This window comes from Hemicordylus capensis, chromosome 5, assembly GCF_027244095.1.
Source record: "Hemicordylus capensis ecotype Gifberg chromosome 5, rHemCap1.1.pri, whole genome shotgun sequence".
Classification (NCBI taxonomy): domain Eukaryota; kingdom Metazoa; phylum Chordata; class Lepidosauria; order Squamata; family Cordylidae; genus Hemicordylus; species Hemicordylus capensis.
The window spans coordinates 36,939,620-36,956,160 of NC_069661.1; the positions used below are offsets into that span (position 1 = coordinate 36,939,620).

A 16,541-nucleotide genomic window follows, 5' to 3' on the forward strand; every position below is an offset into this window, starting at 1 on the left:
TCAGGGCTATTCTGAACAATCAGACATTTGAGATACATGACTACAAGGAGTGATGACATTTACCCTGTGAAAATGTTTCTGCAATTATTTGCATGACCTTTCAGGTATTGTTTTCCTATCAGCATTTAGCAGGTTTACTTTTTTTCTTTTTTGACATTGATGTCTTGACTGTATATAGCTGTAATTTCAAGCTTCGTGTCCAGAATAATATTAACCTGGAACATGATATTTATATTTCCTAGCACATGGAAAGTACAAGGGCTTTTATTTTGTGACATTTCACTGAATAAACAAATGCTACAAACTAACCACTCTGTCTTATGAAATGACAGGTAAGACTCCTTGACAGGGTTCAAAGACTTCTGTGTCACTACCTGTGGGGATATGACAGCAGCAGTTGTCACCACCACCAGCAGCATATCACATAATTATAAATATTGAATAATACAAACTAGTGTGGAGAGACAGCATAGAGGGGGCTGGGCTGGCAGTACCTAGCACAGAGTTAGCTGTTTTGGTGCAAACCTATGCAACTTTAAAAATGAATTGTAATCTTTGAAAATGGAACTGGTTACTGGCAGGCCGTATCGTAAAGGAGTGACTCCAAGCAGATAAGCCAGTCTTATCGCATTGGATCACCTAGTAGTCAGTACTGAGATGCCATTGTACTGAGATGCCACTTTACTTTGGAACTGCAGGTTTTGGTTATTTATTTATTTTTAAATTATGCTTATGGGAACAAGAAACCTTTTTAGGAATAGTGTTTGACTGTGAGAATCTACAAGCTTGCCAACTCATTTTTCAGGAAAAAGAAGCAGCACTGCCAGTGTTTGTATATAAAGGTAAAGTTGTGTCGCTGAGTCGGTGTCAACTCCTAGCGACCATAAGCCATGTGGTTTTCTTTGGTAGAATACAGGAGGGCATATACACAAGCGCAATGAGTCTTGAAATTAAGGACTTGAACCATTAAAAATTTGAGTTTAGTTCTGGTTCAGGTTCATCCAGTTTGGATGAAATGCTGGTGCAACATGCCGTCAGGACATGGTCACACCGAGAGTACACTGTGTGCTGCCCTGATGTCACTGGAAAATGCCCCAAAGTGCTGTTAGGGTATCCCTTTATCGGATGAAGTGGGTGTTAATCTGAATCGTCCCTCTACCTGCTCTCCAAAACTCTGTTTAAACATCACTTTGAATCACTTTTTGCCCTCAAGATGAGTCATGACACTATAGGCTAAAGTTGGCAGTACTCCAAAGGCTGCTTAAAATGTCACAAAATTCCTATATGAGATGCAAATCCATGAAAGCTTTAGTATGCAGATCACATGTAGACAGTCATGTGACTATCCCCAGGCAATGGCAGTATGGCCCTCAAGTCTAAGAAATAAGGGGGGGGGGGAGGAATCAACTTTCTGACTAAATATCACCACCTAAACCTTTCTTCTTTGGGCCTAATGGCGTCTCAGCATCTGACATTGCTTCCCCTGATCACTGTGCACAGATTGAAATAATATATTTGCTAGGGCCTCAATTCTAAGAGCTTTGAGAATATCCAAAGGTTTAAAAAGCATGTGTGGGCATGTTTGCCAGATCAGTGCTCAGAAGATATGCAAACAATCCAGAGCCACATTAAGACCTTGAGAGGTGGAGGGGGTGCAGATCTGATTGCGTTCTAATCCCAGAATATTTTCCATGTAATAATCTAAGATGTTTGGCAGAGAGGCTGGATCTCAGAGCTTGCTGTTAGGATGATTTTCCAATGGGCCAGCTGGATTGTGGGAGAGAACAATTTGGTAAAATGTTTATATGGAGTGGGGGAGAGGAGGTTGATGTTTCTCATCTTTATTTTTTAATAAGGAATCTCTATTGAATGTTTTATTTGAACAGCTGCTTCCAAAATGCTTATTATTTATTGTGAGGCCACAAAATAAACTAATACTGTATACAGCTGGAAATATTTCAGATTTTAAATCAGATGTATTTGTCCATTAACATTTTAATCAGGTGTAGAATCCCCACTAGTACTATTTCAGGCAGCAGCGATATAAGAAGATGCTGAAAGGCACCATCTCATACTGTGAGGGAGGCGGCAATGGTAAGCACATCCTGTATTCTACCAAAGACAACCACAGGGCTCTGTGGGCACCAGGAGTCGAAATCGACTTGACAGCACACTTTACCTTAGCATGAAACTGAGAGTGGAGCATTGAATCACAGCAAGCAGAAATTTGGAACTTCGAGCTCCCTCCCCATGTCAGAATGGTATTGTGTGGCATGCAACAAGTAGTTAACCCTGTCCATGAAACAGACAATTCCCATACTGATGCAGAAGCCATCATTAATGAGGTTCTGGCTCCTGCTGAAATTAAAGCAACTTTCTTCTGACAGAGAATGGTTAGTCTAGCAACATTCCATGACCTCCCATTTGGCATATATTTTCTGAGCTGTAAACATGGTGGTTTTGTGTGGGCACAGAATAGGAAAAATTATACTCCCAATTTCAGTCTGGGGAAAAAACTAACCTGATATTTCCAACTTAGAGTAATTAGAGTAGGTTAATTCTTCTCTCAAATTAGTGATCCAATAAAATAACAGTTGTCACTCCAGATAGTGGTGTGATTATCATTGTTTCAATGCATGTTTACATGCACACTAAGCTTCATTTGCAGCTGCAGCAAATTATATATCATACAAGTATTTTTCAGCCCGTTAATTTAACGGGCGCTAGTCTGTGCCCTCAACCGCCGCCTCCTCCCACCCGGGCCCACCGCCTCTTTCGGCCGGGTCTGGCGCCATCCGGGGCCGGTGCCGGCCTCCCCGGCTGGGCCAACCCCCCGCCAGCTCAGGCCTCCCACCTCAGGGCTCCCTTACCCTTTACACGGCCGGTCTGGTTCCGCGGCCGCCGCCCCTGGGCTTCCCGCGGCGGCCGCCACCGCCAGTCCTCCCGCCAGTCTCCTTGCGGCCACTGCCGCCACCATCGGGGCCAGTCGCCCCGCCGCGGCCGCAGCCTCCGGCCTTCCTTCCAAAATGGCCGCCTGGTGTCAGCGGTCGTGTCTCCCTCGGACTGTTCGCGCATGCCCAGAACAGTCCAGGGAGACACGGACGCAGACCCCAACGTTCTAAAGGCACGGACACACACTTAGCCTTTTATTATAGAGGATAACTCCACTGACTTTGGTAAGGATCTGTAAAGTGGTACACACTTTACAGAGAAGCAAGTTAAGAGTAAAATTAGCCACAATAATTCTACCTCTGACCAGTATGATGCTTTCAATATTCAGATAAATGTTTTAGGACATCATTTTTTAATAATGGAATGAACATATGCTTAAACTATGTGTATGGATTCTAGATAATTATTATTATGCCTGCAGGTTTAGCAAAACATTACAAAATCAATCTGAACTTTGGGATATTCATCTAAAGCAAAAAAAAAAGTGCAATTCAAAATTATTTTATATTGAAAATAGGGCAGTCACTGCACACTGTATACGGACACGATGGAAAACTACTTACACTGTTTAGTAATCACTTGCAATAAACTGTAATATCCAAAGTTGCTATTATGCCATCTCTCCTTCATCTGATAATAATCAGTTTGCACACTCTGATGCCAACCCATGCTGGGATCAGCCTTAAACAGTCATATTTCCCACCTTTTGCGGTGAAACCTACCCTCCCCCAAGACTAACCCCACAATACCACTCCCTTCTGACCCTCCTTCCAGGTCTCTGCATTTAACCCCCCTCTGAAGATATTAGAATGGTGGGGATGGGGATGCTGTGGTTGCATATGACAAAATCAAAACTGTTCCACACGTGTCCTGCATTCAAATTAAAAGTATAATAGCAAAGTATTTCCTGGAAATGAAAGTGGGTCCCTCTTTGGTACTGGAGAGACTTCGGAGGCCCTTATGGAAAACCAATATGCCCTTGGCCTCTTTTATTGCCCTCAATGTCTGTTACATTCTAGTGCCTAGAGACAAGTTCCCAACACATGCAAGGCACAATGGAAATGGCATCAGTTGTGCTAAGAGGAGCATCCTTAGTTCTGGATTTTCTCATTGTTGTTAGTTTATGTCGAATCGACTCTATATTTATTTATTTTTTGCATAGATGCATGTGAGAGTATGAATCTGTCTAAACCTGAGATAAGAGCTGGCCTCATGAGCAGTGACCTGCTGCTACTTAAACTAATTGCATTTCTCTGAGATGAATAAACATTTCTCTGAGATGTAAAACACAGTAGAATTTAATAAAGGATTTCAAAAAATTGTACTTTCTAAATTTGTTGCGTCACTTACAGGCAAGCCATATGGTCCCCTGGGCCCAGGATCTCCTGTAACTCCCTTTTCACCCTAAAATATAAAATAAAAAATGTTCATTATAAATGGCAAAGAGTATTTTATTATAATTTTTATGTATCACATGATGCATGTTATTTATTAGACTTGTTTCCCATTCTTCCTCCATAGCTCAGGCATGTAGGTGGATATCTTAGCATAAGAAGAACCCTGCTGGATTAGGCTACGGCCTCTCTAGTCCAGCATCCTGTTTCCCAGAGTGGCCAGCCAGATGCCTCTGGGAAGCCAACAAGCAGGAGATGGACTACTTCCCTCCCACTTTGCTCCCCTGCAATGAATGGCACTCAAGGTGGCTAACAGCAAGTCACTAAGGCAAAATTAAAACCATATCAAATTAATACACTGAAAGTATCCATTTCTCTGGGGAAAAACTATTTTCCAACAAACTTATAAAGGCATTTGAGAAGAACTTGGACATGCACTCACTCTGTCTCCTTTGGGACCTGCAAGGCCATGTGGACCAAGTGGGCCATCCATACCCTGAAATATTAAACAAATAGGATCTCTGTGTGTGTATAGATAGATAGATAGATCTCTCTGTGTAAAAAATTATATATAAACTTTCTTCAGAATATTTATATTTAGCTTAATTAGAATCAAATTTTATCTCAACAGCTGAGAGTATGGGCTGGATTTTAATTGTGAGGGCAACTAAAGCTCCAAACTCCTCTGACAGGCTCCATAACTCCATTTGTAATCTTTATTGGGATTCTTTCCATTTCATTCATCTTTGTTTTGTTGCTTTAGATCAGCTAATCTATAAAGGTTTTAAATGGCAGAGGCAGATTCTTCTTCAAGGAGTTAAAGGGTTAAACAAAGGGATTTAGATAGAAAACCATGCAGGTCACATCGGGAGCCATGAGGATAGATGGCAGGCTTAAGGAAGGAAGACGGTAAATCCACAGGCTATGCTATCCTTTAATATATCCATTGTTAGAAACCTGGAGCATCATTTCAAACAGAAGCAAAGGTTCTCGATAGACTCATCTCGGAACTCTTCGTACTAATTTAGTATAACCCAGCCTAACGCAGCTGGCCAAAAATGTTAATCAAGGCTTCCTCTGAACATTGCAGAATTTTGGGGGTTTGCTTGCTGAAGCCAGAGGAAGAATCACAAGCAAAAGAAAGAGAAAGATGCCTGAATACAACATGGATGAATAAAACAAGGGCTGACATACCATGCAAGGGTGTGTCAGCCAGTAATGCTGTATGCACATAAGTTGCACAAATGGCTCAACTTCAAAATTGCACACATGATGTCACACAAGAGTAGGCCTATTTTCTTTTTGCAATGTGCCAACTCTTGTGTAACATCATCTGTGCAATGTCTGCATTTCTATACTTTGTACAACTTATGTGCATGCAACATTACTGGGATGACGTTACGTATGCTTGTGTAGTATGTCAGTCAGCAGTTTTGCTACTATGGCCTTGAAAGTTAGATTCTGAAACAAATCTATAATGATATTAATGTACACTAAGAAAGGTAAGGGTGGTAGATTCATACGTCCATGTTTTTAACACATGATTTCAGTGATTTCATTGTAGCATGGTCTTCCGTCACATTATTTGTCATTGGCTGGGTCTTTTTATCACATGCAAAAGCTTTATTATTTCTATGTGTCTCTATAACAGGGTTAGTCGTAGTCAAAATTCCACACTGGGAAAATATAAGGAAGTTGTTCACACAACCAAAAACTGGGTAGGACAAGTGTCCTACCCAGGTTTGGGAGCTGTGTGTGCCCCCAATTTTTAGTTGTGTGGGAGGCTGGGAGAAAACAATTAGGTAGGAGGAGGGAGAAGTGATTGTGTGGGAGACAGGAGCTGGATAGGAGAGCATTGTCCTACCCAACTTTCATACCCGGCATTTGACCAAGGTAGGAGGAAAAGCTGTCCTAAGCAGCTCCTGTCTCCCACACAATCACTTCTCCCTCCTCCTACCTAGTTGTTTGGTCCCACATAACCAAAAACCAGGAGCATACACAGCTCCCAAACCTGGTAGGATACTTGTCTTACCCAATTTTTGGTGGTGTGAACAGCCTCAGTGACTAAAGCTTTTCCTGTCTCTAAAGTTGCTAGACCTCATTAGCCAGGGTTCCTTTCAAATGGAGCATCATAGATGTTACCTAGTTTTGCACTAATAGTAATAGTAGCAGCAGCAGCAGCAATAGCAATAGTACCACACTGTAAACCATACAAATCTGTCTGCTGTGAAGCATGTAGATTTGATAGTGAAGCACGACACAGGAACACAAGGGACTCACCCGGGGTCCTGGCTTTCCGTCTAAGCCAGATGCTCCCTGTACGGTTAAGTGGAAGCACAGATGATAGGAATAACACGAATGACAAGAATGCGAGATTAGTACGTGGTGGTGATGATGAACAAGTACAACTTCTATTTAAACACAAAACACAAGCTGTTACTGGGTTCTAGAATAAGTTTCACAGTACTGCATTGGGTTAGTTATAATTTTACACACAACATGAAGAGTCTTATTCTGATCCCCTTTGTGGTGGATTTATTGTCCTAAGGTAACCCTCCAGGTTTCAATGGAATTGTGCTTGATTTCACGAGATCAGAATGAGTCCCTAGATGTATTAGTGGTACAAACTTCACACATTATTCATGGTGTTTTCGTATTTTAATACACACATCCTTATTTGGAAGTTAGTAAGAAAAACTTGTAACTTGGAAAGTAAAATAAGGGGAGTAATGATTTTTGTGCAGAAGTCTAACTGTATTTTCATCAATGAGAACCAAAAGTGAAGGGGCATCACTAACAAAATGCAGAGCTCAACTTCAGCCCTCCTGCAGATGTTGGCCTACAATTCCCATAATCCCTGGCTATTGGCCACTGTGGCTGGGGATTATGGGAGTTGTAGTTCAAAAAGAAGCAGATGGCTTTAGAAAACCAGACACCACCAAGGTTATGCACCCTATGCATGCTTACCTAGGAGTAAGTCAATTTACTTTTGGAACTTACTTTTGAGTAAACATGCATAGAATCAGGGCAGAGCTATAACTGAAGAGGGGGCAAATGTGCCTGGATCCCTGAGGGAGGGGGACACACTGGCTGGGCAACAACTCACTCTCCACTCCCCCCACCACTTTCAAGGCTTACTGGGATGCTAATCTCAGCATCAAAAAAGATGACTCCTCTCCAGGAGGTACACATGTATCTAGTAGGTATATATGCACATCTATCTATCTATCTATCTATCTATCTATCTATCTATCTATCTATCTATCTATCTATCTATCTGAGCCAGGGGAATGTGAGTGCCTGGGGAGTATGTGATATTATTTGCTTAGGAGAGAAAAGGTGTGTCATAGAATGTTGTTTTTCACCATATCCTTACAGTTCTCCTCCAGCAAAGACAAACTGAGCTGGGTCTCATGATCAGTGAGACCCAGTTTTGGAGAGTGCACAGGGAGAGCGGGCTAAGCGAGCAGGGAGGGAGCCCTGGGCAGCTGGATCGGCCACCCGCACGATTGCCAGCTCCGTGACGGAACCGGCGGGGGCTGGGGAGCTCGGGGGCCAAGCGCCCCCCAGAAGCTACAGTATGCTCTGCATGAGTGTGCAGGGCATACTGGGGAGACCCCCAGAGCCGAGAGGCGGCTTTCTGCCTCCCTTCTGGGGGTCTACTCACGATCTTTAAAACCAGGTTTGCGGAGCGCTTGCTCTGCAAACCTGGTTTTAGGGCAGGGGTAATTAGGCGGGTTACCCAACTAGGAACCACCAGGCTCACAGCCGAGCCCGGTGGTTCACACGATGGGGCGAAATCGGGCTAGCCTCCCTAGCCCAATTTCACCCTATTGTGTGAATAGCCTCAGTGTGCGGTGGGGACGGGATCTTCACTTTTGTCCCAGGGACTCCCAACCTTGCAGTGCCCCTGAACAGAATTGTTTTCTGAGCCTCCTGACACGTTTCTGCTCCTTCAATGTCTTAAAATTTAGAATGTCTTTGTGAGCAAAGCAGCTGATGTGATGTCAGTCCATTAGAGTTGTTTTACCAGTCACTTCAATGAGATGGGGACCTTGTCCAGTGTGTATAATGCATTTGTCAAATGTGTTCTCTTCAGTATCTCTGAGGGATAGATGACCCCTGGTGGATTTTGTGTGAATAACAAAAGCAAAGCGGAGTATTACCAAAACACTTTTGAAATATTATTAGGAGAGGAGAGCTGGTCTTGTGGTAGCAAGCATGACTTGTCTCCATAGCTAAACAGGGTCTGCCCTGGTTGCATCTGAATGGGAGACTTGATGTGTGAGCACTGCAAGATATTCCCCTCAGGGGATGAAGCCGCTCTGGGAAGAGCAGAAGGTTTCAAGTTCCCTCCCTGGCTTCTCTAAGATAGGGCTGAGAGAGATTCCTGCCTGCAACCTTGGAGAAGCTGCTGCCAGTCTGTGAAGACAATACTGAGCTAGATAGACCAATGGTCTGACTCAGTATATGGCAGTTTCCTATGTTCCTATGACAGTTCCTATTACCCTTCTAGGATACGCACAGAAAGCTATGTCAAGATGTTCTGTTGGAGAAATTTCAATACTTAAATTTTTTTTAATACTGGCTGACATGCTATGCAGGCTGACGCTGCTGGGGGCATGTGAAGCACCAGCCATTGGGCAAGAGCACTCTTGCGCTGATTTCTAAAATTTTGCAGTTGCACAAAGCTACATCCATTGGAAGTAATGGAAATAGCAATGTACAACTGTGCTTATGCAATTTTAGGAATTAGTGCAAGGGTTTTCTTGCACTAATGGGAGCGGCTCTACATGCCTACAGCAGTGTGGGCGGCTATGAGCTGCCTGTGTTGCTCTGCACATTATGTCAGTCACTACCAACAAGCAGGGCCAGTGTCAATGGTAAGTATGGTTCAACAGCTACTGAGGGCCCAGAGCCCTTACAAGGGCCTATTGCTGATCCCTGAGATTACTCTGTGCCCATAACCTTAATTTGATGAGCACTCTCAGGGCTCAGCCAGGTAGGAGGAGACCCATGTTGGCCAGTTTGCTGAGGGCCCCTGAAACCTGAATTTGGTTCTGACAACAACTATACTTAAATAGCCAAATCCTAAAAAGCTCCATGAGCAAATGGAATATTTAAATTTACATGAGCTAGTTTCTTAGGATGACTGAGAAATGCAGCTATTAAACCCAGGCACTTTGGTAAAAGGCATTTTAAAAAAGACAATAGTACAATTGAACATTATGCAACATTAATATGGGGGAATCACAGCACTGTAACACTGGTAACATTGCCAACGGACAAATGACAAAAAAAAACCAACACAAAAAACACCAAAACCGGAATCAACAACTGACAAGCACTGTGTGTTATGGAATGATACAAGAACAGACTCTGGATAAAAACAAAACAAGGCTGATGTTCTGCTCCATCATGATATAGCTTTATGTTTGCTACTGATTATTGAGTAAACCAGAGTTTGTGGCTGAAAGTATAAAGAGAAGCTTGCTATTTGCACTGAAATTGAATAGGTATTTTACTTACTGGAAGACCAAGGGGCCCTCTGTCACCCTTGTGACCTGCTTCACCCTTCAATCCTTTAAGACCATTTAACCCTGGTTCACCCTAAATGTAAAAGTATAAATGCTATATTTGGGGGGTGTTGATAGGGTTATTTAAGCTTGGACAGAAGAGAGCCAGTCACAGACATGGATGCAAACTCCAGTTCTTTAACACAACTGGTTCTGGGTAGTGCAAGATAAACTTTCCTCTTCATCAGATTATCAGATTTATAGAGAGGAATGGTACTAATCTGTATCAATATTGATGGCATACATGTCAAATACCATGAATATTTGAATCATAATCACTGAAATATTTCAGAATAACATAAATAATGTGTTATTGCTATGCCTTTTTGTATGCTTGGAATAGATTTAAAGACCAAGCTGCAGCTTTCAACAAAGATGAAAAAACCCCAGAAAATCTGAAGTTTCATGATTTTCATGAAACCAAACAAAAATTGCAGTGAGAGCTGCTCAGTGATGATCCATTCTTCTTTTATGGTGAACTGGAATGTGCAGCAACACCTCATGTAAAGATATTCTAAACCTTTAAGCATGCTCTTCTAAAGAGGACTTCAGAGGAGGAGTGTGACGCAGTGGGATACACATTTTAAAGTTCATGAGATGATGGTCTCAAGAGAAGTGATTACACTATTATTGCCAGCCAAAGCTTTCTGTTGTTTACTGTTACGACCTATGCTAAACAATAAATTGAAGCTGCTACTGATTCTATGAGAAAATGGAGCATTGATTTCTGGAACAAGGTAACAACAGCAACATTATTTGCTTATTATTTTCTTTTGAGGCAGCAAATCTCCATCAGTCTTACTTGCAATACCTTGTTTTCAGGTCAACATAGAATTTCATTGGGCTAGTTGAGAAGCCACGCAGAACCTCGGCTAAAGCCTGACTCCATGTGGCATCCTCTCAGGAGCATCACCCCATACCCATGTATACCTCTTGACTACTACTGTCAGTCTACTTCTCAATCAGTCTGCGTCTGACTGAGGTTACAACAAAGTAAGACTACTTGTGATGTCTGAACTGACAGATCTTGGCTTATTCTAATATGACTACCTGAATAAAACATGATCTAAAACTAAGGTTTCAAGTGAGTTGCAAATGGCAATTTATTTCAAGCAGGTGGATTAGAACAAACCAAGATTGGTTGATTTATGATTGATCTTGGGTTTTTAAAATCTAAACCAGAAGTAGACACTCATGTGGACATGGCAGTGGGGCTCTTGCACTCTCCCGAGGCCTGGGGACATCATGTGGAGCCAGGCTAGATTCCATGTAACATCTGACCCAGCCCATTGTGTCTGGTCCTATGATTTTATTTTTGCTGAAGTTATACATGTTGTGGGAACCAAACGCTGTCAGAATCTGGGAGAAGGGTTTGTTAAATCTTAAAGGAACATGAGCCTCATTAAACTGCTTCAAGTTACATAGGCCTAGTGCTCATGTGTGATGTTATGTGCAGACTATTAACATTGATGCTACTAATCTGAGGGCTATAGGCCACCTCTAGCCTCAGAGGCAAGATTCCTCTAAATACCAGTTGCAAGGGAGCAACAGCAGCAGAGAAGGCATGCCCTCAGCTCTTGCCTGTGGGCTTCCCAGAGGCAGCTGGTGGGCCACTGTGTGAAACAGGATGCTGGACTTAGATAGGCCTTGGACTGTTCTTATATGGAATAGATAAGGTTCAAAATATAGTCCATTAGAAAAGTCTCCAATGTTACGTTACGGCTGCAGCTCATAGCTTTCAAAAAAGTTGATTATAAAATGCATTTTTAATAAAAAGTTATGAGAAGCTTGATTTATAGGAATTGAATTACATTATGCTATTATAGACTAAGTTATTTCATATGTGTATACCTTCAACGATCCCTTCTGAAGCAATCCAGTGTTATGAAACATGTGTGTATGCACAGGTATGTCCATACACTGGAATTAGTGCTTCAAGTAGTAAAGGACTTTTGCTGGTATAGATTTTTGTTATTTAATATATTTAAACACATGGGTTTTTAAAGAAATAGACATGGACAGAAAGAATTGGAACAAAATGTATTATTATAACAGAAAAAGGAGTGAGCTTGATAGGTGGGATTAAGAGGAATGAAAGACAAAGGTGAAGAAGAAAGTAATATCTGGAAATGATTTTACTTTACTTCTTAAGTGCATAACACACTCATCCTCTGTTTTTCTAAGCTTAAGTGTAAGGGAGTTCCAAATGGCATAGTCTGAAACTCTCACCAGGTTACTAGATGTTTTTACTGGCTCTCCATAATTAACATTATAGAAAGCTAATTCAGCTTATGGTGATGTGGAGCAGACACAGGAAATTGCCGTAAATCCTTACATTTTAAAATATGCTTTCACATTTTATTTTGGGCAGCTGCTTAGAGGTTTAAGAATATTTTTAAAAACTTAACAGAAAAATGAGACAAAAGACAAAACATGACAGCGTGCTTCTACATGATTAATGGGAATGCAGCATAACAAATCAACAAACTGAAGTTAGTTGTGGCCAGGATTTTTTACCTTTGGGCCTGGTAGTCCATGAGGTCCCTGAAAATGAAAATTCCATCATGAGAGATGCATTCTAGAGTGGAGATTGCCAACATGATTTTTATTGCTGTCCAAAGACTCATTAAGTAGCAACATACTTAACTATCTAGCACAAGATAAATATAATGAAACTTTGTATTAAGTTGCAATTCCATTCAACTTTCCAAAGATTCTGAGAAAATGTGGAGAAGGCTCAGAACCAAAATTTTGGATCTAGCTCTAAATTTTTTACTTCTCCATAGATTATCAAAGCCTAAGAACCTCTTACCAAAATACATATGGTCAAAAGCCAATTCACAATTTTGGAGGTCATAATTTGCCCTTTCTCCACAAGTGCACCTACTTCTCCCTATTAACAATCTACTTGACTTGATACCATTTTTTGCTCCCTCTCTTCCCAAAAGTGCCTGTAAATTTTCCAACAGCCACCAGAAAGATAAATTATTTCTTCTCCCCGTTCTTGGGTATGGGTTGAAATCCCTGAGGGTGCTTACACATGCCAAATAAAGGCATTGTCTTAATTAACTTTCTTGAACTCCCTGGAATATAGTTCAGAAGTCCCAGTTTGGCTTAATTTGGCAGTCTACTTTAATTCATGAAATAAAGTAACAGAGAAAAGGCAAAAAACTTACCATAGGCCCTGGTGGACCATGTGGGCCGGGAGGTCCAGGTGGTCCTAAAATCTATACATTGAAAATTTAAGTAGTTAATGCTAACATTCTTGCTTAACTATCTTCTTGGAAAATGCCATCTATTTCCATTTTAAAGAACTTTGTTCTTGAAATATGATAAAATATATCTCCCTCTTCTCAGAGAATTTAATAAATAACAAATGAACAACATCCATATAATTTCTGGTTGACATACCTTATGTGCAATATTATGCATGCAGTGGAACATAACAATTGTGCTGTTGTATAAGCACAAAAATTGCACAAATTGAGTTGTATGACAGTGAGACCATTTTATATAATGGCTGCACTGTCCCAGAATTCCATATGTGCAACTTTTGTGCTTGCACAACAGTGCTCTTGAGCAACTGCACAAACATTTTATTCTACCATGTGTGTAACATTACATAGTGTAACAGCCACTATCTTTAGTAACATTTAGGAATTTGTCAAAGATGGGAATTCCAGTTCAAGAGCTGAAGCATCTGCATACATGTTCAAGCATCATGTTACTCACATAGAAACAGCTACCACTTAATAACCTGAGTCTGCTTCAGTTTTAATGTATCATTGTTTTGTATCACATGTCTTGTAATAATCCAGTGGGTGAAATGATAAATCTTTGACTGACTTTGTATCATGCTGGAGAATCTTTTTGAATGGCCCTCTCTGCTAGACTTTATGAAGGATGCAGTAGAAGACTGGAGAACCATCGGGGTATATTTATGGAAGTGCCAAAATAATGTATAATATTAAGACTTACAGAGGGACCTTGAGGACCTGGCAAGCCAACATCTCCTTTTTCACCCTTCATGCCATTGGATCCCTATAAAAGCATTAATGAGTTACTGAACAACACTTTCATCCTTTCAACTCATGAATGGGGTCTAGTTGAAATATGAGTTTTCAAGATACTGTTAAAAGAGATTGGCTGACATCCAGACTAACATAGTTGTGCTCATGCAAGAAGGTTGCATAACTGCATGGGATGTCAAGTTGCACATGCACAACAATGACAGCAGAACAGGATCTTGGCATCCACTTCTGTGCCTGGTTGCACAAGTACACCCTGTTGCACTAGTGCAACACTAGTCTGGACCTCAAGTTCCTGGTGTAGCACATCCGGCTAGCACAATGTGTTTGCACTAATGCAGTGTTAGTCTAGATGTCAGGTATACCACATCCTATCCCAGGAGCCCTTAATATATTTTACACTATATTGGGGCAACTTATATGTACAATATTCTGAAAATACTTTATGTGATACTGAAGTTCATTCACACAATCAAAAACTGTGTTCTACCTGGGTTTGGGAGCAGCATTTCCTCTAACAGAGAATTTCAGATGTTGTTGACTACAATTCCCAGCATCCTCAGCTGCAATGGCCTTTGGCTGGGAATTATGGGAGTTGTAGTCAACAACATCTGGGATTTCCTGTTAGGGAGAACACTGTTTGGGAACTGGGTATGCTACTCAGTTTTAACACCTTCCTTGCTTCCACACAACCAAAAATTGGGAGCACAACTCCTCACAAATCTGGGTTGAACACAGTTTTTGATTGTGTGAATGACCCCAATAGTTTTCAGGATTGTTTACAATAATTTTGCTTTTTTGTTGGACTAAACCAATGAAGGCACACCTACATGTAAAACAACAGCACATCACATTACCATGGTCAATACTTTGATGTGGATACATCTTCATCTTTGTATAATGATGAGAACAGCCATTCTAGGAGGAATGAGTGACTATCTATGTGATGCTCTGCAGTTCAAAGAATTTCCCTCTCACTTAATATATTTTGCAAATGCACCTAAAAACACCCTAAATGTAGGGTGCAAAATGCATGGGCAAAGTCTCTTTTTGCATTCTGAGTTGGAGAAGAATTTATCATGGAAACAATGTAATAAATCCAAGAATAATGAGCTGGACAAAATTACAAATTAGATAATGTATGAATTTTGGGGACATCACTAAGTATGCTCATTTCTATATACAACTTCATATACACACACAAACTGATCAGCACATTGCTATGCTAATTTGCAAAGGAGTTCAACATTATCCACCCTCAGCAGGATCCCTTGTGTATCTGCATCCCACCCCCCACCCCCCTATATTGTGATGTCCCATAGAGGGCTTTTTACATGTAACATATTTTTATTGGTGCAATAACTCTATTATACATAAAAAGCATTGCTGGTTCAGATGCTGATAATCCATTATATATCATGCATATATATCATCGTGAAATAGATAATTCTAATTGCATAAAAATTTATGAAATATTTTTGTTTTGTGATTAATGTTTCATAATTGTGCAATTCAAATGAGTGTATATTTTTTAATATAATGAATAATTATACAATATTTCTTGTGATGGGGAAAGGTGCACAAGTGCAAGCAGGTTTGCATCCTAGATTAACATTAAAAGAAATCCCACTAAAATATACACTTACAAAGAAGGGACTTCTAATCTGTTTCTGTGGAATGTATCTTGTGCCTCTTATAAAAGGATTTTTGCCCTATTTTGGTCAGTTATTACTGTATACTTCTCTGGAATTTTGCAAAATGTACTTTGTCACAGTCTACTGTGGCCAATGAGTTTCCCCGTCACAGAAGTCAAGTTAAATATTTCCAGATGAAGAAGTTTCTAATCATGAACAGGATATGTCATGGATATATAACAATTTTAGTTTAATGTTCATGAGTCCAACGCCTTATGAAATACATTTTTATCATGTTCTGTTAATAATAACCTGACTTTCAAGGTTCAGATGTCACATGATGCCAAAGTTTAACCTTGGTTTCATGCAACAGCCTTAGTGTTAGGATCCCACACTCGCCCCTCCTCTTTCCTTGTACAAGTCGGAAGAATTCTACTTTTGACTCTGGTTACACAGTATTGCTTGTATTGGGGAAGTTGGAAGTATTGGGGAAGTATTGGAAGTATTGGGGAAGTTGGAAGGCTACTCTGGGAAGAGCAGACACAGCTGAGAAGGTGAGCAAGCCTTTCTAAACATCTAGCCTTTTCCCCTTCAAACAAACTAACAGGAAGAGGGGAGTTTTGCAGGAGCTGTTTCTCTTTAAGGGGTAGGTCTTAGTCTCTCTATCTCTGTGTGTGTTACTTGTTAGGGTTACTTGTTAGGGTTAAGATATCACAGGGCTAGGAGTTCTTAGGGTTACCTAACTGCAGTGTTTACTTAGTGGCTACTTGGAGGGGGTGGAGTCAACTAGGGCTGGGAGAGGCCCCACATTCCTTTCCTTTGACTCACATCCTGTGTGACAGTTGGAAGGCTATTCTACATATGAGGTGAAGGCCCGAGACCATAGCGAACAGGGATAGCAAACAGGACGTAGGAGTTTAGCAGGAGTTTAGCGGGAAGTGTGCGGAGGAGACTGGA

General features: G+C 41.0%; 1 protein-coding gene across 13 annotated transcripts in view; it reads right to left on the reverse strand.

Annotated features, from left to right (window-relative positions):
• COL25A1 (collagen type XXV alpha 1 chain) overlaps window positions 1-16,541 on the reverse strand; it is a 487,930-nt gene that overhangs the window by 24,489 nt on the left and 446,900 nt on the right. For 10 of the 13 annotated variants that reach the window (XM_053253596.1, XM_053253599.1, XM_053253604.1 and 7 more), the window contains 7 exons: window positions 13,901-13,963; window positions 13,099-13,149; window positions 12,440-12,466; window positions 9,876-9,956; window positions 6,627-6,662; window positions 4,789-4,842; window positions 4,303-4,356 (listed from right to left, as the gene is read on the reverse strand). In XM_053253596.1, the coding sequence (XP_053109571.1) occupies window positions 4,303-4,356; window positions 4,789-4,842; window positions 6,627-6,662; window positions 9,876-9,956; window positions 12,440-12,466; window positions 13,099-13,149; window positions 13,901-13,963 (366 nt within the window). The remainder of the gene's footprint in view (window positions 1-4,302; window positions 4,357-4,788; window positions 4,843-6,626; window positions 6,663-9,875; window positions 9,957-12,439; window positions 12,467-13,098; window positions 13,150-13,900; window positions 13,964-16,541) is intronic. The other 3 variants (XM_053253606.1, XM_053253605.1, XM_053253603.1) reach the window with 2 other exon arrangements.